The sequence below is a fragment of the Thermoascus crustaceus genome (genome assembly GCF_041956765.1).
Source record: "Thermoascus crustaceus strain CBS 181.67 unplaced genomic scaffold VTN00scaffold_1, whole genome shotgun sequence".
Lineage (NCBI taxonomy): Eukaryota > Fungi > Ascomycota > Eurotiomycetes > Eurotiales > Thermoascaceae > Thermoascus > Thermoascus crustaceus.
The window spans coordinates 844068-866939 of NW_027192527.1; the positions used below are offsets into that span (position 1 = coordinate 844068).

General features: G+C 50.4%; 5 protein-coding genes across 5 annotated transcripts; 2 read left to right on the forward strand and 3 right to left on the reverse strand.

Moving 5' to 3' along the window:
- Positions 1–277: 277 nt before the first annotated feature.
- On the reverse strand, positions 278–2644 carry VTN00DRAFT_300 (uncharacterized protein; the record flags this gene model as incomplete). Its single annotated transcript, XM_069429269.1, has 1 exon — positions 278–2644. One exon carries the CDS (start codon positions 2642–2644, stop codon positions 278–280), a length of 2367 nt encoding a protein of 788 aa, XP_069291008.1.
- Positions 2645–3719: 1075 nt separating this feature from the next.
- Positions 3720–9817, reverse strand: VTN00DRAFT_301 (uncharacterized protein; the record flags this gene model as incomplete). The annotated part of the gene is made up of 8 exons (XM_069429280.1): positions 3720–4846; positions 4902–4958; positions 5015–5380; positions 5452–5501; positions 5929–6056; positions 8419–8525; positions 8733–8963; positions 9745–9817. 8 exons carry the CDS (start codon positions 9815–9817, stop codon positions 3720–3722), a joined length of 2139 nt encoding a protein of 712 aa, XP_069291009.1.
- Positions 9818–10213: 396 nt separating this feature from the next.
- On the forward strand, positions 10214–10753 carry VTN00DRAFT_302 (uncharacterized protein; the record flags this gene model as incomplete). Its single annotated transcript, XM_069429291.1, has 1 exon — positions 10214–10753. The coding sequence occupies one exon, from the start codon at positions 10214–10216 to the stop codon at positions 10751–10753; it is 540 nt and encodes a 179-aa protein (XP_069291010.1).
- Positions 10754–13554: 2801 nt separating this feature from the next.
- VTN00DRAFT_303 (uncharacterized protein) lies at positions 13555–16093 on the reverse strand (the record flags this gene model as incomplete). Its single annotated transcript, XM_069429302.1, has 2 exons — positions 13555–15648; positions 15707–16093. 2 exons carry the CDS (start codon positions 16091–16093, stop codon positions 13555–13557), a joined length of 2481 nt encoding a protein of 826 aa, XP_069291011.1.
- Positions 16094–17058: 965 nt separating this feature from the next.
- On the forward strand, positions 17059–18810 carry VTN00DRAFT_304 (uncharacterized protein; the record flags this gene model as incomplete). The annotated part of the gene is made up of 1 exon (XM_069429313.1): positions 17059–18810. One exon carries the CDS (start codon positions 17059–17061, stop codon positions 18808–18810), a length of 1752 nt encoding a protein of 583 aa, XP_069291012.1.
- Between the last annotated feature and the right edge of the window lie 4062 nt (positions 18811–22872).

Below are 22872 nucleotides of genomic sequence, written 5' to 3' on the forward strand. Positions count from 1 at the left end.
CCCGTCTGAACCCAAACACGAAACCCTTCCGCCCCGGACTATGTACGTCCCCGAAAGACCCGTTATGAAAAACAAAACCAAGGAGCAAAAGAAAGAAAAAAAGCAGACATGCGCTCAAAAGGGAATCTTCCATGTACACCAACGGCCAAAAACCACCTCCAGAAGAGTAGCAGACCGAATAGTACCCCCCAAGACATACGCATCCAAAGAAAGAGTGAAAAAGTAATCAGCAAGTACGGTAGAAAAGAAAAGCGTAAGCACATCATCTCACGCAAACTCAAGAGCCACCACGACCCATGCGCTCAATTGAGCCCATGATACCACTTCGACTAGGAGTAGGAGCGGCGATACTTGACCTACTACCACTGTTGCCCCTCGAATGACCATTTCCAGGCATGCCGAATCGGCCCGCTTTTGCACTGCTGAGACCCGCAGTCGGCGGCTTTATGCCACTTGTACCAGGGCGACTGATACTGCGACGGAAATCCTCAGGCTCAGGCTCCACGCTCTTGGTAGATTCTTGAGAGCTAGGATACCTTGGGGTTGGTGGTTCCTCGATCTTCTGCTGCTGCTGCTGTGGCGATTGCTGCTGCATTGCCAGCCACTCATCAACGGCAGCAACAAGCTCACCCTTCTCCGCTCTTTCGACCTTTAGTTCCGAGTGCAGTCTCTCGTTATCCCGCTTCAGAGTAGCCATTTCTTCCTGCAGACCCTTGATCTGTGCCTCGAGAACACGCTTCTCAGCCTCATGTTCATCTTTTTCACGAGCGATCAGACTGGCGTCCGGGTTCACGGGCCCGGACATTGTAGCATCGCGTTCTGTCTTCAGACGTTCATTCTCTTCGACAGCTTCCCTGAGCTTGTTTTCAGCCTCTCGAACGCGCTTTTCCCAACGTGCCTCGTAGCTCTTCTTGAGCGCGGCGACCTTGGTTTCGTGCTTGCTCTTGTACAGCGTGTGCAGCTCGCGAGCAACTCTCTCAACTGCATCCTGGACCTCCCTCGCAGCCTCTTCTGCCGTCTTCATGTTGCGGGAATCGTTGTTCGAGGGGTTTTTTCCACTTCCAGCATTCGCAGCGTCTCTTGCAGCAGACAGTTGGCCCTCTAGCTCAACAATCCTGCCTTCGAGATGTTCTTTGTTTTTCTCTGCTTCTTCAAGCTTCTTCATCAGAAGGTCTCTCTCACGCTCCCCTTCGACAATTTGTGCTTTGATTCCTCGCAAGATCGTCTCCATCTCCTTGCCTCTCCGCTCCCACTCAGCCTGTTCGATCTCTAACGCTTCTTTGCGGGCCGCCTCATTCCTTGCTTCTTCCAAAGCTTCTCCAACGCGCCTTTCCGCATCCGCTATAGCTTGCTTCAGACTTGAAACCTCAGCCTCCTTTCCACTCAGACTTGCTTTCAGCGAGGATATCTCTGAGAGGAAGCCAGACTTCACGGTTTCCAGTTCTCGAGGGGTGATGGTCGGAATAGAACGGGGTGTAGGCGCTGGCGGAATGTCGAAGTCAAGTAGATTAAACTTCCCCGGTGACCGAATCGACTGTCGTGACCTCTGTGTGTACCGACGGGACGGGGAGGAATGCTCGTTTTGCATAGAGTAACGCGGTGCATTGCGCGGGAAGAAGTTCAGCTGGTCCGTAAAGTCGAGGAGATTAGTAGTGTCGTCCTCATTCCTGGCATCTCTCTTGCGGGGAGTAGGCGACGCAACAGGAGAGGTCACATCGAAGAGAGCTGTGCTCCTCCTCGGGTTCCTCTTAACGGTGCCTGGCGTCGTCTGTTCCACACTTTGGCACTGGGAGTCTCTCCGTCGACTTGGACTTCCAAGTATGTCGCGCATCGTCTTTGTCGGCGATTCTCTTCTCAGTTTTGCAAACAATGTCATATCCGCATTGGGAACAGCAGAAAATGTACTGAGGCAGGTATCGTCCATTGGGTCCCGATGTACGTCATTCGTGGCATCATTCTCAACATCACAGTCCATATCTGCCTTCTCGTCAGAATCACCCTGGCAGACCGTGCTCATGCCTTCGTTGCGCCTGTCTTCGATGGTAGTACTGTCCATCTCTCGTCGGCCGCTGTCTCGGAAGTCTTGGTGCTCCGCATCGCGAACGTCTTCATCCACAAAAATTTCAATAGCAGGCTTCTCTGCGCCGCGGCGGTTGTCGTTGTTTTTGTCGTATTTCACATCCATGGTGTTTTCTTTGGCAGGAGTCTGTTCCTGATTTGGCTGTGTATCCTCGTTCTCGTTATTTTCGTGCACCCATTCTGTCGAGGCTGCATCGCCATGTGTAATCTCATTCGACTTCCGTCTCTCTGTGGGATTCTGTTCAAGGTTGGCAGTACTTTCTTTAACATCATACAGAAAAGGGGAGCTAGGAGGCTGCTCGACAGAACCCTCACTCGTGGCGTCATCCGTCCCGGTGTAAGGCACCTCGTAAGCGGTCGGGTACATGGCTTCCTCGCTGTCATGTTTCCTCTCGAAGAGTGCCCTCTTCGCGGGGACTTCGCTGATATTCTCTTTGGGATTATCAGCAGCCATTATCTCGTCAATGCCTCTTCGACGCGCGGTGGAACCGGACGGCGTGGTAGCTGGCGAGCGAGCTCTGACATTCTGGTTCGAGGAGGAGAGAGGAGAAAGAGGGGGTGACATGATGTGCGATTCGAACTGTCCGTGTCTGACGGACACTTCAAACAAAGGTAGACGTTCTCCTGCACGTGTCTGACCGTTGATGTGATGGATTGGAGAAGGAAAAGTATATGTACACAGAGCGCAGACCTTTTTGCGACACTTCGGAGTAAAATGGAGCGGAAAGCTTCTGAAGAGCCGTTTATTTTGCTGTCGGTTGCTGGGATAGGGGGCCCGGCAGTAAACAAAGCTAAACCCGTTGTGGTATAGATAACTAGTCCCGAGAGCGGTCTGAAAAGGCAGAAAACCCCGTGTCAATTCACCACCCCGCTCGATGGACAGATCGGGTATGGTGCCAATAGACGCCGCAACGACAACTTCCGCCCCCCTTTGTACTGTGTACACAAACGATGGCGCCTTATGTTTTAAAAAATATGGGGTCCGCTTAAAGATTAGGCACCTAGGTAGGTTAACAGGACAGGGGCTGTTTATCTGCTGCCAATAGTGCTTCTGGAATAATTAGAAAGAAAATAAATGAATTTGCGGAAGTCAGAGTCCTTCGAAGTGCGAGTGACTGTTATACTGCTTGAAATAGTTTTCTGACCAGTAATAGCTTCGCTCACTGGTATCAGGAAGGGGCCTGTTGTTGGATTACTTTGTAGTTCCTAATACCTAGTAAGTGTATCTTCTGTCTATCAAAAAGCAAGGAAGGGTGGAAACAAGGCGCTGGTCTTCGTACAATAGATAACTCTCGACATCGATACCATCTCCAGAGGTCCTTATGTATTCAACTATTGGCATTTGAATTGACCGATATGTACAGCACAGAATACCAGTATTAGCCACCATTTATCAATTTGTAACCGTGATGGCGAGGAGCAATTACTGCAGTAGAACAGAACCTCAACCTTCAAACTCCGATGCGCCGCACTAACCGTGAAAGCCAACAGAACAACGCCAAATACATAGCCACATATTGCATAAACAAACCGCATTCGAACCAGAATTAAAATAAGGGAATTGTGAACGTGTCCTTGGTCATCATTACAAGAAACCCGCCTAAGCCGCAACCCTTGGAAAACGGTCAAGTGTTATCCTGTCAATCTTCGGGCTCCGTCACGACAATGTGAATAACGTCCTTCTGAGTAGCAGGTTCACCAGCTGATGCGCGGCATGGGGCTGCTGCCCTCACTATTGTTGAAACATTTCTCTTCTGCTCAATGAACCAGAGCTGGAAAGTGCCAACCAGAGCGACGAGAGCACTTCCCCACCAGGCAATGCCGGTGAAGCCTATCCGAGAACCGGCACTGTACAGGAACCCCGCAACGGGAGGTGCGATCGTACGACAAGCCGCTCCCACAGATGCAGCTAGGCCGTTGACCTTCCCGAGGACTGATGTGGAAGGGCTTGCTTGCTTGATGAGGATCAGCAAGAGCGGATAGGCGATTATGGAAAGGAAGTTGCGTATTATCAAGCAGGTGAAGATCCCTGGGAACACAAGGTTTCGTGGCAAGAATACGAGGACTGGAACAATAAAATATGTGACCGGATGTAAGACGGTGACCAGGATGAACAGCTTCCACACACCGAGCCATTCTGCCAGTGGTGGAAAGACGACACTCTGGATTATGAGAGCAATTACGCCGTCAAACGACATAACCACCCCAACGGTTCGGGTTGAAAGGCCAAGTCCACGGGGGATATTGAAGAGCCGGTGACTAAGAGTCGAGACTTCCCCAGATTTCTCGTCCTGCAGAAAGATGGGGAGGAGATGGTCGAAAGTCATTGAGTGATAAGTGAAGATACCCAATGCAATCACAAGCATTGTCACACGCCATGTGAAGACTGAGATCTTTTGAGGAGGAGGGGTCGTTGGTCTCCTCGATCCATCAGAATGAACTTTCCAGTATTCGTCTTCATGCATGTCAACCTGGTTGAAAGTCCCATAAGATTCGGCTCGCAAATCCGCTCCTGAGTTAGCAGTTGCCCCAGCAGCAGGCAGCAAAGGGGATTTAGCGGTCGAATTGTCATAGTCCTCAGGGGTGCTCCACGGCTGCAGATCCGGGTGCGTTTCCTGCAAGAACAGAAAGCCTCCGATGATGCTGAACAGAAGTAGACCAGCGCAGACAAGGTTTGGCAGTAAGTAAGGGAATTTACAAAACAGACCGTCCGGGGAGAAGACGGAGGGGTAACTTTCAGCGGGCCTTGCAAGCAGTCCTCCAATTGCTGGGGCACAGAAGATCAGCAAAACCGCCGCCTGTTTAGGTTACAAAATACTTACCGGGCCCAATGATTGTCCCAATGGACCAGACAAATGGCATCACAGCGTAAGCTCGAGCTGGCCGAGGTTAGCTTTCCCCTCAGTAACATCTTTGTGGACAATGTTGGGCTTACGTTCATGCTCGGGTCGCTTAACCAGTTCTCCGACCATAGTCTGAATAACGCCAATGTTGCCATTGAGTATTCCTCCAAGGATCCTACCAACAAGAGCGATCCAGTAGTGAGTGGAGAATCCGACGACAAGAAGGGACAACAGTGTCCCCCCGCAACCGAGAAGTAGGACCGGTTTGCGGCCGATACGGTCAGAAAGGCTTCCCCAAAACATGCCCGTCAGGGCCTCCGCGAGGGAAAAGGCGGATATAAGGATGCCAGCGTAGAATGAGGCATTATTCGGGTTGCCGACTTGGAAGTTCTTGACCATAACCCATGAGTATGGGAAGATGGACGTCAATGCGATCGGCTCCGCAACACGACATATTGCTGTTGAAGTAGCCGACGTTAGCATTGAGTACCGTCCATCGAGTGCTACGGAAGTGACAAGGGTAACCTACCCAGAAGACACAGCTGGACCGTTGGGAAGCTATCATCGGAAGGATCTCGTCTTGCCAGACGTGTTAACACCATCTTCTTCAGAACCATCTATGATCCTTACGGCAATCCTCCACCAGAAACGAAAGCAGGCAAGTCTCTTTCGTTAAAAGATATGAGCTTGCTGTTTCGTTTGATAGGAGGTTGACTTCAGCCACTCAGGCCTCTCGCCTCTGTTTTGTTCAGTCTCCGTGCGTCACTGCTTATGATGTTCCGGCAAATTGGGAGAATTTTCAAGAGCAGAACATGGAACAGGAAAGGGTACGGAGAATGGAATCACCAACGCCAAAGGCTGGAGGAGTGAGACCCCTGGAAGGGAGGATATAGGCGAAGGAAAAGTCTGAATGGTTCCGAGGAGCGATGGCAAAAGTGATGTAGATAAAAGAGGGGCAGGCACGGCGCGCCTTCCCGAAGGTCCACCAGAAGGCCTAAGCACCCACCTGCGAGGCTGGGACGGCGGCGGGAGATCCTCGACGGCTTTGCGACCCGTAGATGTGCGAGGGTCAGTACGGAGCCGGTGGATATGGTTAGCCAGAGCCGGAAGAGCCAGACGGTGCCCGAGTCCGAGCTGCGAAAGTTGGCAGTGGAAGGAACGAAGCAGGAGAGTGGTCTAGCTCTCTATATACCCCCCGATGGCCTTCCAACAGACAAAATGATACTCAACTATTGCATCCCGTGTCCATGGCTAGAAATGTTTTGCTACTTTGATGGATCATGAGCATGAGCGCCTGATCAGAGGAGCAGCAGAATGGAAGCAAAGTTATGATGTATGTTGTACGGAGAGAATCGCATGGTTAAAAAGACAGAAAACATGGATAGAAGGAGCAATCGATGGTGCCATTAGGTACAATCACGATTCCTCCATCGAAGACGGCCGTTCTATAGTCAACCATTCTCTATGTATTGCTTTCAATCATCCATTTAATGTTCGAGAGCATGAGAGCGGCCGAGCGCCTGCCCGATACGGCTCGTAGATCCGGATTCAGAGGCGTGGCGGCTCCACCGGGAAACAAGCGTTCCTCGTGCTCGAAAACATCTCCGTTCCGGATGCCCTGGCCAGTCATCGGCCTTGGGCCGCACTTCCGTTTTTGACCTCTCAGACATTGCCTTGCAAACATCCCCCCCTTTCTCTCACTCCACATGGACGGAAATTTCAAACCGCGTGTAGCGGTCAACAAGCAGGTGTTGCGAAGCTCCCAATTTAGGTGCTCTTACTGCCTAGATGTAGATTGAGAATAAAGTCCTGCCGACTACGGAGTACCCACTCAGAACCTTCTGACAGCAGTGCCCCACTATCAAGAAAACTTATTACAACTCTTTTCACTATCAGTGATCCACTCCAGCTGACAATGACTGTACTCTGTACAGCGGGATACTACGCACTAGTTCCCTCTCGATGATCTCCCCAAAAGACAGGATTAGCACTTGGATACACTGTTTGCTACGACGGTAAAGGTCAGAGGTCCGACGAAGTGACACATTTACGAGCCAGAACAGGGGGCAAGGCAAGAAAGGAGCCGGGAAAATGGAAATAGATCTTGAATGCGCACTAGTCTCGTGTGGCTTTGCAACCTGATTCGCTCACAGCCTGCGAGCGTTGAGCCGGTCAGGCTTCGGCGACGGTCTCGCCCGCACGGTAAATCAACTCCACCTGAAAAGTTCGACTTCGTCGTTTTCGCGCCACTCCTGTGGTCTTACCTTTTCTCCAGGTGGCTGTTCTCGCACATTGCGGTCTACCGAGTATGGCGTACCAAGCAGCCACTACCAGAGTCATATGTGCTGGCCTAAGAGATATGCACGGTTGCATAGATCTGTGTATAGTAACGAGGTGACCTGCATCGTGGATGGCGATATGACAATGTCCTAGGCTGAAGAGAAAACTTTTTTATATCAGCTGGTGCTGGATTTCTCCGCTGTGGCCACACTAACAGCTGAAATCCACAATTCTCCTGAATCCTGCTGACCCCGCTCCACTACGAAAAGTGGACACTCTTCCCCGCACTTCATTCGCGGTGATCGCAGCAGCGCAAGAGCTCCAAGCTCCGACTGCTACTCCAACACCAAGCGCGCCGCCATACATTATAGGCTTAAGCAGACGGATTCAGGACTGGTCTGCAGCTAAAGACTACAAAGCCATTCTGCCAATTGCCTCGTAGCTCTCCGAGACCTTGATCTAGAACATCTAGAACACCAGAGACCGATAATGGAGCTCATGATTAACCACGTACCTTTGTCAATCCTACGGGCCCTAAACCCATGTGGCCCTTAGCAGACTATTATTGGCAAGGACCCTACGTATGTCGGCTGCCGCACAGTTGTCGTCCACGGTTTGCTCCCAGCCTCCCGCAGCGTTGTTTCGAGGCGGTGTACGACCCCAGTTAATCGCAATTGATCAGTTTGTCCATCGAGTCGGCGGGTATATGCAGAATGCGTACCAGCCGGTAAGACGCTGACAGGTACACTTCAACGCAAGTGGAATCAGACGCCATACTCATGTGGAAGCTTATTCTCCGCTCCATTCTAGACTGACGAAGCTGAAGGCTTATCTGCAGACGCAATGGCAGCCGGTGAAGAAGCACTTGAATCCATAGCCAGACCTTTAGCCCAGATGGCCGATAGACAAGTGGGTACTCGAACGCCATGTCATTGTCCCGACAAACACGTACGCCAACCTTCAAACGCCTTTGCTGACCGATGACGTCTAAATATCTATGTACATGAGCAAGTCATGAAGATCCTTTTGTGCCTTCTTCAACATGCGATCCTCAATGCCCATCTGTATTTTCTGAAACAGGAATATACGACCTCCGTTCTCTAGCAGCCTGATCAAGTCACAAGAGTTAGCAACCTCTTATTTCCTCCTAGCGCGCGCAAAAGACAGCCTGAACCGCTTTGGTTCTAGGAAAATGGAACAAGGAGCGGGTACATACCTCAATCCACTTCCCTACCCAGGGTCGCAATGCTGCCCAGGTCAGCAGACCGCTTGTCGCGAAGATGAAGATGAATACTACAGCTTCATCCTTCCTCGAGTCTCGCTCTGTAAATTGTTTGTCGCAGTCAGTCTCCAGTACACGGCAGAACGACCTTTATGACCTCCTCGCGGTTTCTAATATGTGAGTCGCTTTTTCTGGGCCTTATTAAAACCAAGAAGCCAACATCGACTGTGTCTCTCGCTCCAGAGAGATTAATTGCACACATGAACCAGCAAACAGGGCAGGATGAAAATGAAAAAGATCCCACGTACGAAAGCACGTCGTAAACACATCCTCCTCCTTTGCCCCCTTGCACACTGGTAGGTTATAATCAAGACAGAACTTCCGGTTGCAGTCATTGCAGTTCAGGGAGCGGTACTTCTTATCGTCGCGGCGTCCGAGAAAGGCGCTGGCGAAGTCGGCTGATGATGACAGAGGCGGTGAATCCAGCTGGATGATGGTGCTGTTCGAGAAGCAGGTACATTTGCAGAAGGAGGCGGGCGCTGCAGACGGAACAACAGTTATCAGCAAAGTAGTTCCAATGCAAAGAGTTAGAAGGCACAGGATGGAGGGTGAGGAGGACGCGACAGCTTCTCCTCGCTCGCGCCAGATAGATAGAAGCAGGCAACGAGCTTTAATTGAGATCGAAGCGCCGGCCCGGATCGATCCGGATCGGGACTGTATATTCCAACACTTACTCGATGCTGATACTGCTGATATACAAGCAAAGAGAAAGCACAGAAACAGGAATAGGCGCGAGCCGCCGCTTCGTGGTATCATGTTGGATCTGTTCCGTCTGACCGTCTCACAGTTGCACGGACGGGAACTATTGGCAGTTAGGGCGCAGGTTATATCGGGTAATTATATGCTTGATGCCTCCGTCTTTTCGTATTTCATCAACCCCGGGGTCTGTTTTCTATCGTACCCTCTGAGATCTTGGTCGTGCGTCATTCAATTATCGGAGAATGCGGTCTACTGCGTCTAGGTCGGTGCCGCGACGGCACCGCGCGATCCCCGTACTCCGTGCTGTAGGTGGATCCGGATTGCTTGGCATCACGTGCGAGATCTCCTATTTGCCTAAGGCACAAATGCCAAATAAGGTTGGTACCCTACATGAAAAGTACGCGTACCCATATTATTGTTTTAACCTTCGGTGCATGATGCCCAAGAACAACAGGCCATTGGTAATTTCCTTGTAAAAATCGTCCCTAGGAAGGTAAACCTTCCTAAACAGCCATCATCAAAGCCAGAGCTGCTCCGTTGCCAGGATGGATGCCGCCATACTTCCTGTATGCCTGTTGCTTCGCCACCAGGTCAGTTCAGCTAGACGGACCAACTCCAAATTCACAAGTGTCATTTGGCGGCGATGCACCTGAATAGATACATCAGAGATTCACCTAGTTTATAAAATATAAGACTTATCATTTTATATGCACATTCCGCATGGATTAGCCTACCCCGCAATATATTCCTCGCCATCTCCGCCAGCTCATCATAACCCAAAATCCCGCGCATTCAAAACCGAAGAGACCAGGGACCATGGGAAAAGAAATCTGGACCCCAGCTTCACATGAACAACTCGCTAAATGGAAAGCCCTCCTCGACGGTACCGACCACCCTGCGCCCAGAGAATCCCAACTACCCTTGGAATATATCCTATGCCGAGCGATCGAAAGCGAAGCCTACGGTTTGGTGAAAACTGGCATTTCTCACAGTGCCAAACTCAACGGCTGGGTCCACACCGCCGTCTACGATGTTCGATATTCTATTCCCCGCCGGACTGGATGTGAATTACAACGTCGACCGAGTTGGAGGTTATCTCCCTGCGAGCGTCCGTCACGGCCGCATGGAATTGGCCGAGAATCTGTTACAAAAAGGAGCTGATCCAAGTCGGAATGCGCTGGGGGATTTGTATCCAGCACTCAATTTGGCCGTGAAAGGGAATAATGCCAAAATGGCCGACTTGCTCATTCGGTACGGAGCGAGAGTTAATGGGCTAGAGGCGTTGGGCATAGCGGCTCAGTTCCGCCAGTTTGATATGATGCGGCTTCTCTTGAAACATGGGGCAGACGTTGATGACGATGCGAGGGATCGCTATGATCATGACGGTATTGTTGGGTTTACGGCATTGCACCAGGCGACTTATGCTGGCCATGTTGATGTTGTTGCGTTTTTGCTTCAACAGGGGGCAAGGCCTGACTTGAAGGATGAGTTGGATCGGACGCCGCTCATGGTGGCTGAGGAGAAGGGGCATCAGGAGGTGGTGGGCTACCTGAATAAAGTGCAAGCGTAGAACCTCTTGGGGTTCTCTGTTTGTCAAATTAGTATTTGTCAGCGAATTTCACCTCTATAACCTACACAAACCTGTGTATTGATGGAAATAGAAAATAGGGAAGCACGCAAGATATGTGTACTGTAGGACTACGTCCTCCCATCCATGTACAGCTTCCACATCTTCTAGGAACCGCAGGGGTGATGATGACTCAAATGGTTTCTCTCTGTTGACAATTCGTTGGACAATCCGCTCCAAATAGCCAGGTTCGTTCGCGAACAGGGAATATCAAACGTTGGGTTTTCTCAGGTCCTCCATCGGTAGAAGCAGCAGGGCAGGCCAGTCATATTTTATCTCCAACCAGGAGATTTGCTTCCCACTGAATTCGTTCTTCTTCGGAATTGCTGACTGATCTCACTAGCTTTTGAAACAGCGCAGAGTCAACGGCATGCTAGCTTGTGAGGAGGCGCAGCTCCAGGCTTCCAGCTGTTGATATAATGAGCGCACGAAATGAGCCAAACGGGTTTCTGAAGAAGTTCCTGGGTGAAATGAATCACTGGCTGGGGTAGAGCCGGGGTGCAAGCGATATCCAACTTGGCGGGGGGAAGAAACTTTCGAGCCTGAAATGCTTGTATAAAAGCGGTATAAACAGGTTGTAAAAGCGACTGCAGACACTTATGAGACACATATGGCTCAGGGGGTCGAGGAACTGATCCGAGATCAGCAGAAGAATTCTATCAGAAAGTGTATGGATCATTTTGTGGACTGGATGTGAATATCATTCTAGAGGTAATTTGCCTTGATGTCAGCCTCGCAGGACAAAATAATGAATCGGCTCACAGGAAACCTGTAGGTCGAGTCAGCGCAGATGGCAACATAATAAAAGCGGTGGGAATAGATGACTGGGACACGGATGTGGGTGTAACAAACATTTTGGCAAAGCCGTGTACTACATGAGGGAATTTAGTGCTACTGTAACAAGGAATTCTGTGTGATCTAGTCATCAGAATTGATAGCGTAGAGTTGCTGGGGATACTTGGAAGTAGTTGAGGGGTATGGACCCATTAAATTATTGGCTGACCATCGTGTTTTCTTTAAACGGTGTATTCTAGGCGCCTCTACGCTTCCCACTGGGTTATTGGATAACCTGGGTGAACCTGAAGCTCTCGATATCCGTTGCTTTGTGTAATTGTTTTGCTGTCTCTGCTATCTGTGAGTTTAAGCCGTCCTCCGATGATGCCTCCTCTTCATAGTCACCCTTAGGTCTGCTTTTCCAACACTGTCTCGTCCTGAAAAGGTACGGAAAACCCTGTATGCTAGTCATTCTTTTTAAGATACTGTACATGGCTAGACGAATAACGTTGTTAGTACAATTTCCTTTTCTAACGGAATATCGATCACACTTACCAGTAGCAATATGTATATAAAGTTATCTGTTCATCGTTTTAATTTCCTCCCATCCAGTATACGATTTCTCGATAAGGATCTGCACCCTTACCAGCGTTATCGAGGGCTATCGTTGGATCAACTAGAGCAAGATCATTAACACAATTTCAGCCTGCATAATCCGTGCCACTGTGGCATTTCTCATCCGCTATATTTTCCTCGGGTCGGTTATGAGCTGTGCGCACCCAGTTTATCATGACCCAAGGTCTTTGACTGAGGTTGATCATAGGGTCGCTGCAAGGCCTGGTGACAAGGTTGGAAAATTGTCTTGCAAGAAGCGGAGTGATGCCACCTGTCTTCTATGAGCCATTTGGCAAGTCTTTCCATCTGGCGATAAATATGCTCCTCTTGTCCCGTGAATGGCAGTGAATTGCCTTGAATCGGTGGAAACTGACGCCGATGGGTTTTCTAAACCATATATTCAGACTTCCCCCCATTTCATCCTGTTCCTACTCTGTATTTTCTCCAGAGAAAAAGTAGTAGTTAATGACGGCAACACATTTTTCAAAGCCAACAGATCTCATTGACATACTGCACCGAAAACCAAAACCACAGGATAATCTTCTGAGACAGAACACGGACATTACTGAGGCTGGGCGTGAGGATAGAGTACAAGCAGAATTTGGCATCTTATGTAGCGTCATCGCATTTCATGTATACTGTACGTCATGGCAAGGAAGTATCTAATCCGAGCCCCTATGTAAACGCGGTGGGTAGACTTCATCCATCCGGATGGAACGTATGTGCAAGAGAGCTCTAGAGAGCGCGCAAGTGCTAGCTAGATACGGGAACAATGGAGGGAAGAAAAAGGGAATGAAAGAGGACATGATGGACATTAAGGTTGCATCAAACTCGGCAGGGAAGTGAGAAAGGTCCAAGGAAGGGAACGCGCGTGCTGTTTGATGACTTTGAGAAAGATGATGGTCGAACTGACTCCTTCGGCCGGCAACTTCAAGGTGAAGCCACGAGGTAGAAGATAGGCAAGTCGAGTATTGATGGCTTTCGTGACAAATTTGTTTGTAGACTAGCACGCAGAGAAATGACGTACTCGGACAGGGAAAAGGGAAGGACATGCATCTCAAAACAGTCTATACAAAAAGCATGGCCAGGACGCCAACAGTCCCAAAGAAATTCGAGCCAAAACTCCCACAGTCAGAAAAGAAGATGCCATTTTGCATAAGAAAGAGAGGGTAAAGGGAAAGACATGACTCAAACCCAGAGCCCAATGCGCCCAGCCGTCCGTACTTAGTTCCGTTCCTATACTCGCTGTTGCATAAAAAGCTCTTCATGATAAAGAAAAGAAACATGAGATGTAAGAATGCGGAGCCAGATGATCTAACTAGGCAGAGATCGGAAACTACGATATTTTGCGAAGGTCAAGTTGTCGCCTCAGCATCCCGAGTAGTCCCAGTGATCTCAACAGAGTTTGCCTCGAGCTCTTTAGGCGCGAAGGCATCTCCATTTTCGTGGAGATCACTTGTCTTCGCCTGCACAGGTGAGACCTCAGCCGAATCTGAGGAGTCTGTAGGCTCCGATTTCGACCCTCCAGGAACTCCTGGGACAGGGAGCTCAGCTTGCTGCTTGGAAAAGGAGTCCTCGACATGCTCTGCTGACTCGTCTCCCTTCTCCTCGTCTCCAATGACGGCAGCAAGACTACGGAAATTGAACATGGGTTGGAGTGATGCGTTAGCGCCACTAGGAGTGCCCGATCCGATCTGTTCTCCCGAGGCGGATTCGACAAACGACGAAGACGAAGACGAGGCACTTGAAACGTGTCGCAGGTGCGAGCGTTTCGATGGCTCCGTAGGAGGCGCTTGGAATGCGGAGGAGGGCGACTGATCCTGATCTATCTTATTGACAAACTCAGGAGATGTGGGGTCAGCGGGACCGGCGGACGAAGCGGGATCCAGATCCGTAGACGCTGTAGTCGCCGCAGCAGGAGATACTCGATCAACGCCTTTGCCTTTTCCTGAAGAAGACACATCCTCTCCAATTTGAGACGAGGAGCTGCTTTCCACTCTCCCCAGAGAACTTCCTGGCGGCACGTTCAGAGCGGTACTGCTCCCATTTTCGCTGTAAAGGCCGCTCTTGCGTGCGGACTTCTCCGCCTTTTTGGCTTCCTTCTCTCTCCTTTTAGCCTCTTTCCTCGCTTCTTTTTCTTCTTTCCTGCGTCGCTCCTCCTCGCTTGCCAAACTCATCCTAATTGCCTCCATCATCATCATGTCTTCAAGATCATCAATCCGACTGCGTCTCGAGCTCCCACGCGGTGGTGCCAAGGTCGAAGGCGCTTCCTCAGCGGAATCCGTCTCATGTTCGGTCCCTCGCCGTTCAGTCAGGAATGCAAGCGCACTGAGAGCTGAAGAGCCTGTGCGGCTGCCGGGGCTGTTGCTTCCAGTACCGCCCGTCCTTCTCAACACGCCCCTCCTACCAATACCGAAACTCCTCGAATCATTTCCACTTCCGCTTGAGTTCATGAGGTATGCAGCGGTGTGGAGAGCTGTGGCGGCTGCAGACCGTCGTGCAGCCTGTGCCCTTGCATTTGCCAACTTCTGGGCCCAGTCAGGACGGATCTTATCTGTCGTTACTACTTGCGGGTCGTTTGCGGAAAGGGACGTGGCACGACGCCGCCCTGTATCTCTGTTGGCGTTTGCCGATGAGAGAGATGATGTCGAGGATACGGGGGAAACGGCATTTCCAGGTGTACGGCTACCTGGGTGCGGGGTGTATACGAGACCCCTACGGAATGGAGGAGGTGAATATGTGACTCCAAACTCCGGTTGAACACAGAAGGGACAGGCGGAAGGTTCGGAGACGAGTTCATATTCTCCCGTGTTCGAACGACCGCCCTCTGAATCAGGGGCTGCGTTCGGATCCGTCTCTCCATGTTCTGGCGGATGAGGATCAGGGCGCTTGATTTGGACGAAGCATTCCGAGCAGATTGGCTGATCACAGCATCTGGTTCTGTTGAGGTATGGCGGATAGTAAAGGAAGCAAATGGGACACTCGGTAGCGTCCTTGTACAGATAGGCCTCAATCGGTTGTCCGTTAACGAACGGGTCGTGAGGGAGTTTCATTTCACGGGGTGCCAAGTCAGTTTGCGAACTGCTCTTTGGCGCAGTCGTAAGGGCCGCTAGTGTCTTCGCCCGTCCTCTGAACAGAGGTGAACTCGACGATCCGGAAGCAATTGGTGAAGTTGAGGGCAAAGACTGAGCTGGAACAGTGCCCTGAGATGCATCGGAATTATAGGACGGCGACCGTGACGACATTGGCACCGTCAGGCTCTGAATATTCTTCTCCGTGGAACCGTTCCCGTCCGCAGCCTTAGGAGGGAGCTTATACTCCAGCTCTGGCGGGATCACGTCCGGTGGAGGAATGGGCATACCTCGCGCGGCAGCCATCAGCTGATGCTCAGTCCACGACTCTGAGAAGTCATTGAGACCCTTCCAGAACGGGGCAAGCCGTCGTTCGATCTGCACGACATTGTTAACGTCGAATATTACCACGGTCAAAAATCAAGCAGCAACATACCATCAGTTGGCGAACAACCGCTTTGTTGAAGTCTTCTGGACCCACGTAGACACCCTGTGTAACCAGATAGCCTCCGTCTACATGCTCCTCCTTCATGCTACGCTCGCGTTCCTTCACTCGGGCGATCCGTTCCTTCTCCAGACGACGAGCCTCTCTCTCCTGCTTGGTCTCCCGGCGATGCTCAAACGCTGCAGTCTCTCGTTCTGAACTTCCGCTGATTCCGAGTAAGGAGAGATCCGGTCTGCTCGTGGACCTTGAATCATGGTGGCGGTCGGAGTGATGATATGGCGATCGACCCAGGCGAGATGGAGAGACCGGACCATGGCGATGGCTGCGACGGTGAGGAGGTGAGTGAGATCGTGCCTCCTTGGTCTGCGAGTTACCCATGATGGCCCGGGAGGAGCGGGAATCGCGGGATAGCGCTGGGTGGATATCACACTCCGGAGCGGCGGATGAGGCGACGGAATCAAGGACGACAATGACAGGACAGAAGAAGTGGTAATTTCCCCGTACCCTCCAGGAGATGGGTTATGTGGTGGAGGGAAGCGTGGTTGGAGAGGGCGTTAGTGGTCAGAGCGGGGGGTAGAATGATCCTCTGATGGGTACGGCGATAAGAAACCCAATGTTGCCATGTGAGCGACGGGAGTGGCTTGAGAGGGCGGCGATGAGATCAGCGTAGCCGCAGGCCGATAGAATATCCGGAGTCGTGGGATAGGATGGACACTTCCTCTGGGCTGCGACCGACAACGGCGATAACAATACAAGAGCTGAGGGAGAGGAGGAGAGGAAGACAGGGCGATGAGATGGCTCCGATGGGGGATCGTCGCGGAGAAGGCATGGGATGCGAATCATGCGAGGGCGCCTGAACGCTTGGGCGGCAACGGGGCCGTCGGGGCTTAGTCAACCAGCGCCCGTGACCCGCCGGCAAATCTTTGCTCGAGTTAGCGCTCTTGCGTGACGTCCGCGTCGTACAGCTTGCGCCTGGACCGGATTCTGACGATGGACGATGTGAACATACTGGCTTCGTAGTGATATCCCGGTGTGACTGTAGACGCCTTTTACACCGTCGACTCTCAGTATGTTAGGTAGCTAGGTAACCCGGCGCGCTACGTCGTCGTACGGACCACAGGACCGTCGTCTGTGGCTGACACGCTGGGCTGGTGCGGCCTTTGTCGACCGCCTGCGCCACACCACCGCGGCCTCGGGCTGGCTACCGGAAAATCCAAATCGAGCTTGTTGATGTCGTACAAATTCCATCTTTGTCTGCGAGGCTATATCTTGAGCTGCCTCCATTGCCATTCGACTTCCTCTCTACGGTCGTTCCGGGTCACACAGAATCTTATGATGCTGCGATGACAGAGGCTACCACGCGCCTGCATATCACTCCTCTCACACCGACCCTTCTGGACTCCGTCCTCGCACCCCCCGTCCGCGCCGTAGCGACCGATATCTCCTTCCACACGGTCCAGACCTTCCCGGAAAACAGCTACGGCTACGTCAGCCTTCCCTCCATGGAGGCAGACAAGCTGAAGAAGAAGCTTCACGGCTCGATCCTTAAGGGCAAGAAGTTCAAGGTCGAAGTGGCCCACCCCAAGAAAAGACACAGAGATGACGACGAGGATGCCGCGTCAGACGTGAAGTCCACACCCGAGAAGAAAGTGTCCAAGAAGCGGAAGGCGGAGGATGGGACCATTGAGGGCTACGAGCTTCCTCCCGACCGTCAAGTGAAGAGAGGCTGGACGGAGCCTGCACACGCCAAGAAGGAGAAGAAGAAGGCAGAGAAAGAGAAGAAGAAGAATGGGAAGGATGAGAAGAAGCCCAAGACCCAACCCAAGTCCAAGTACACGGAGAATGCCGAATGCCTGTTCCGCACCAAAACTCCGCCTAATCGGTCATCCGTCGAGTCTACGGATGAGAAAAAGGACAAGAAGTCTAAGAAGAAGAAGAAGCCGGGGGAAGTCGTCGTTCACGAATTTGAGAGAACAGTCACCCACCCAAGTTTCATAAGGACAGGCAATGGCGAAGGAAAGAAGGCCGTCACGGAATTCGTGGAAGGGAAAGGCTGGGTCGACAGCGTAGGAAACGTGGTAGAACCTGTCTCTGACAAGATCAAAAAGCCTGGATACAAACCGGGAAAGAAAGAGGGCTCTGTGGAGAAGCGGAAACCAAAAGACTCGCCCGCAGTAAAGGCTCCGGAAAAGGAGAAGTCGAGGAAGGAGAACACGCCAGCGCCTAAGAAGGTGGTGGAATCTAGTGACGAGTCGGAGACCGACTGGACCTCGTCCAGCGGCTCATCCTCGGATGAGGAAGACACTACAAGTTCAGAGAGCGATGAGAGCGTCACATCATCCGATGCGTCGTCTGACGAAGAAAAGAAATCTTCTGGCAAAGAAGCATCTTCTGACGATGAATCGGATGACTCATCGTCCGACGACGGGCAAAGCAAAGGGGAAACTGAGAAATCAGATATCCCATCTAAAAAGCCAGACCAGTCCGCATCTACCGATGCAGACAACTCTGCTGCTGCTGCTGAAAATTCAGCCACTACCAAAACAAAGGACCCCTCAAACGCTGAAACTGAAGCCAAGGATAAGGACTCGAAAGAAGTCCACCCCCTGGAAGCTCTCTTCAAACGACACGCTCCTGACGAAAAGCCCGCCTTGGAAGTCAACACGCAATTCACTTTCTTCGGCGGCGATAACGACGAGGAAGAAGACGAGGACGGCGTTAATGTAGTGCAAAATGCAACCGAACCCCACACTCCCTTCACAAAGAAAGACCTCCAGATGCGCGGCATCCGAAGCGCCGCCCCGACGCCGGATACCGCCATTCCCGGGCGCACTTTCTTCTGGAACAATGAGCGAGGGAGCAAGGACGATGGTGAGGACGACTACGACGATGATGATCACGATGATAAATCTGACGTTGAGATGGCGGACGCAACTCCCTCCTCCGGCCGTGGAAAGGATGAGAGCGAGTTTGCGAAGTGGTTCTGGGAACATCGCGGAGAGAATAACCGTGCTTGGAAGAGGAGACGACGGGAGGCAGCGAAGGAGAAAAGACAGAGAGAGAACCGGAAGAAGGGGTTGAAGGGTAAATCATGATCATAAGCAGAATTACAAGTTCTTGGGTACATAATCAAATCAGTTCGGACGGAGGATCTCAACGCAAAATTAATTCATCTAGCACATTATATATACATATATATATATACTACTTAGGGGAAATCAATGGAGTCGTAATCCAATATTGTTCAAGTATTTTTTTTTCCCATGGTTTAAAATCAGTCTTTTTACTATTGGCAGCGAAAAATTGCGCACCAAGTCCTTGGATAAGGAAACCTTTAGCAAAGTCCTCTAGTAACATCCATCACCTGACGATAGCCTCGCGATACAATAGAGGAGACAGAAAGACTAGACCTAACACCCTTCTCTCTCTCTCTCTCTTTTTTTTTTTTTTTTTTTGTAGATCAGAGGATACGAAAGCAGAGAAATCCAACAAGACATCTTATGATCTAGTCTGCTGTGTTCAATTACTGATGGATGTCTCCCGGACTGTCGTCTCAGTTCTTGATTGAAGCCTAACCACACTGCAGTGCAGTACATAGAAAAAGATGGATCCAGGAGCGACCCTAGGTACCTAACCAGGAACATGGTGTTGAGTAGGAAGGCGAGACAGTTACATATTCTTCTCCCTGTACGTACGCTTTATAGAACAGTTTTAATTTTTGATATGGGTTCCTGGAGTCAGTACATCTGAGACAGGCAGGTCACCCAGTTCGAAAGACATACAGTATTGCCAACTTATTGATATGGCCGGTGACATGCGCCCAACTCATAACTACCGACTAGACTAGTGATTATGATAGTCATGATGGCCTTTACCCTGCCGGAATTGCTGGACATTGTTGATATTCTGATGCTGCTCTGCAGCCCCCATCATTCTGAAACAATGATGGGTCAAGCCGCAGTGTGTCCTCGTAGACTCCCAAGGCCAGAAAACTAAGAAACTAATTGGGCACTTTTGGAAGCTCGCTTGGGTTCTCCCCCTTTCTCGGTTGATATCCTGATCACTTCTACGCTTTCTTTGGGCATTCTCGGGCATGCTTAAGTACTACTACTTAGTCTCTGCCCACCTTATCCCACCAGGGTAGTCGGTCTTTGGTGGACTAGTACGTGCAGTGGTCCACCGCCGTCTAGACACAGTCTAGTGCTAAGGGCCGTTAGAAATTGCCTAAGGAGTTAATATAGCCCTATCCACGACTAAGTAGGTATGAGCCCGTGGGCTTCCACATGGACAGATCCACGCGGGACAAGGACAGGGGAAATGACTAGCATGCAATCCTGTCGATAGGACAGGTACTTGCTTGGTAGTTCCATGGTAGTTTTATTTCTATTACTGACATGGCTAGTCAGTGTTACACGGTGTACACCGTAAGGGGCCAGGGATGACGATCATTGTGAAAGAATAAAAGTGAAGGAGAGGGTTGGGGGGTCGCAGCCATACAAACAAGGCACGATTACCATTTCCCCATGCAAATAGTGCTGCTAGTGGATAGAGGACTTGCATTGCACAAAGGTTGGATTGATCGTTAATCCTGCCGATGTCGGTATTTTAAGAATCTGCCTAATTATTGTACGACATAGGCATTTAGATTTCAGCCACCGGTTAAGGGTGCCAGGGGAGTCTGGAGATCCGTGTAACGTCATTAATATTCATAACTTCGTTCATATCTATATACATACTATACTTATTCTACTTTTCTATCATATTAGAACGCGGTATATACTCAACTAGAAATAGTGAGCGGTTTGTGCATCCAGACGTTGCAACAGAATTCGGAGGATTTTCTGTTTTCAATGTTCAATAATCTCACTCACGCTATGATTGACTCCAGGGGTCAGGGTCCGGTCAGCAGGTGGGGGAGATACTGTTCTTCGCGAATATTCGATCAAACTCAAACCCTAGGAAACGTGGCCTAGGAGACGATCATGGGGGCCCTGAGCTCGTGGTGCCACACTGCCACGGAGTCTTGCTTGCTCGCTACTGCATCCTGCAAATTAATACCTAGGGCTAGCGAAATAGGCGAGGGTGCAGTGTGTGGCCTTGACCTGTAGTTAAAACGTCGGGTCCTCCTTAACCGGACATGGATGTTTACCTAGTACACAGTTCCGGTCCGGAGTATATGAATAGTCTATCCACGTATGTATATGTATTTTGTATAAAATATCACCGTTTGGTCCAGGATCCGCAATCCTCATAAAGGCTCGAAGTAGAAGAACACCTAGTCCTGATGGCGTCCACGTGCGGGATGAGCGTTTTTATTTAGCGCACTTCGAATTCGTGACTAACATATTCCCTAGAGGTCCACTGGATAGGGTTGATTCGATGTATTGGAACGTGCTCTAGCCTGGGAGTTTCAAGGTGGTTGAGCAGTGGGGTAGCCGGCCACACCGACAGGGCTGTCAGCACTTAAGATATCGCACTTCAGGGTTCCCGGTATAAGCCCTTTATGAGAAACCGGAACTCTCCGGTGATCAATAACATTATCAGTAGACCTGGGCAAAGGTGCTACACCAACATCTCCTTTTGGTCGTCCTATGCGTACTATAGGTCAGAGGTGCCTGCCATGCTGTAGATAGGTACCAAAAGGGACTTGCACGTTGTGCTCTCCAGTTGAATTAAATACGTCATAAAGTCAATACATCTGCTCTCAATTTTGAGTTCACTCTCACAAGGATATTCCTGCGGCATGGCATCACGAGGCAGCGGGGAAGATCCAGCCGGCCAGTGGCTGTTTTCGCCCAGAAAATATACTCTTCTGCGCCTGTGGTGCAGTATAGGTACTTCTTAAGTGACAAATGATTTCTGCCGGTCAGACCTAAGTTTTCCCATGCGCTATCCGGAAGAGACTGGTAGCTCTTCCAAGAGAACTATGGCATATAGGGGTAATGTAACAAAGAGCTCACACTATAAGGACGCGGCTTTTATATGAAGATGCTGTCAGATAGGCAGCATAACGCTGCGATAGTCCCGAGTACACGGTGAAACCAAACGGGCATCAGGGGCGGTCGATCTGGTAGCAGCTCCCAATTTTGGGCATGCTGGCCAGCGGCAGCCCTCGTGTCTGAGCGGCAGTGGCGCAGTCATTGTGTCAAGACCAAGTCTTCACTCCTACTAGCAGCAGACGAGCATGTCTCATCCCATTGAGGCATTAACTGGAGTCGAACTAGGCTAGCAGGGGATTGGAGAGAGATCGTGAGGAAGCATCGTCCATCTGTCTCGTGTCCACCGACGTTGCCAAGGCACGGAGCCATGGAGCCGGATGGCTCAATGTCTAGCTACTCAAGTTGAGACGGTGAGCCATCCTGCTGCGCTTTCTGATCTGCACTGTCCTAGGCACACCTGATGTTGCCCGTACCAGATCAAGACTGAAGGTGTCGTCCCTTCCTCAAGTCTTAGTAAATAATTGGAGTAGTACCGTGATCTCAACGACAGTACAGCTCTTATTCTTATTCTTCTTCTTTAAATCCCTGGTGCAGTCCTCTTGCTATCTATGCTACTGTGCCATCTTTACTACCTGCAAAAAAAAGAAAAGAAGAAGAAAAAAAGAAAAGAAAAAGAAAAAAAAAGAAAAGAAAAAGAAAAAGGTTGGTCTGTTGGCTGATAAAACCTTCAACTTACATTGGAACGTTAGATCTATCAGTTGGGCTGTTTAATTTGATTGTCTGCATTCAGTACTCTAATAGATGTTCTATTCATGGAGTGGGAGAGATAATCAATAAACTGATTTGGAAAATGCGTTGAACTCTAGCTGTCTGTGTTCAGGAGCCGGTTAATTAATTTTACCTTTGCTGTTGTTATTCTTTTCTTTTCGACTCAAGATATGAAAAGATGATCTGAGCTTCGTGGGGTCTTGACTGAGATTTGACGCTCGGGTTCGATTTCGTTGTATCGACTGATGACGAGGAGTCACTGTGCCTGTCATATTCCGGAAATCAAAAGTCGTGTGTCAGTTCCAGTTCAATTTGGGTAGTAGATAGATAGATAGAAGCTTGGGAATGGTATAATATGGTATATCAACGCTTGCTTGCTTGCTTTTATGCAGATACTATTATCGTATGTACTGTATTCTTGTGGCATGTATGTGGCAATGGCAGGCAGAA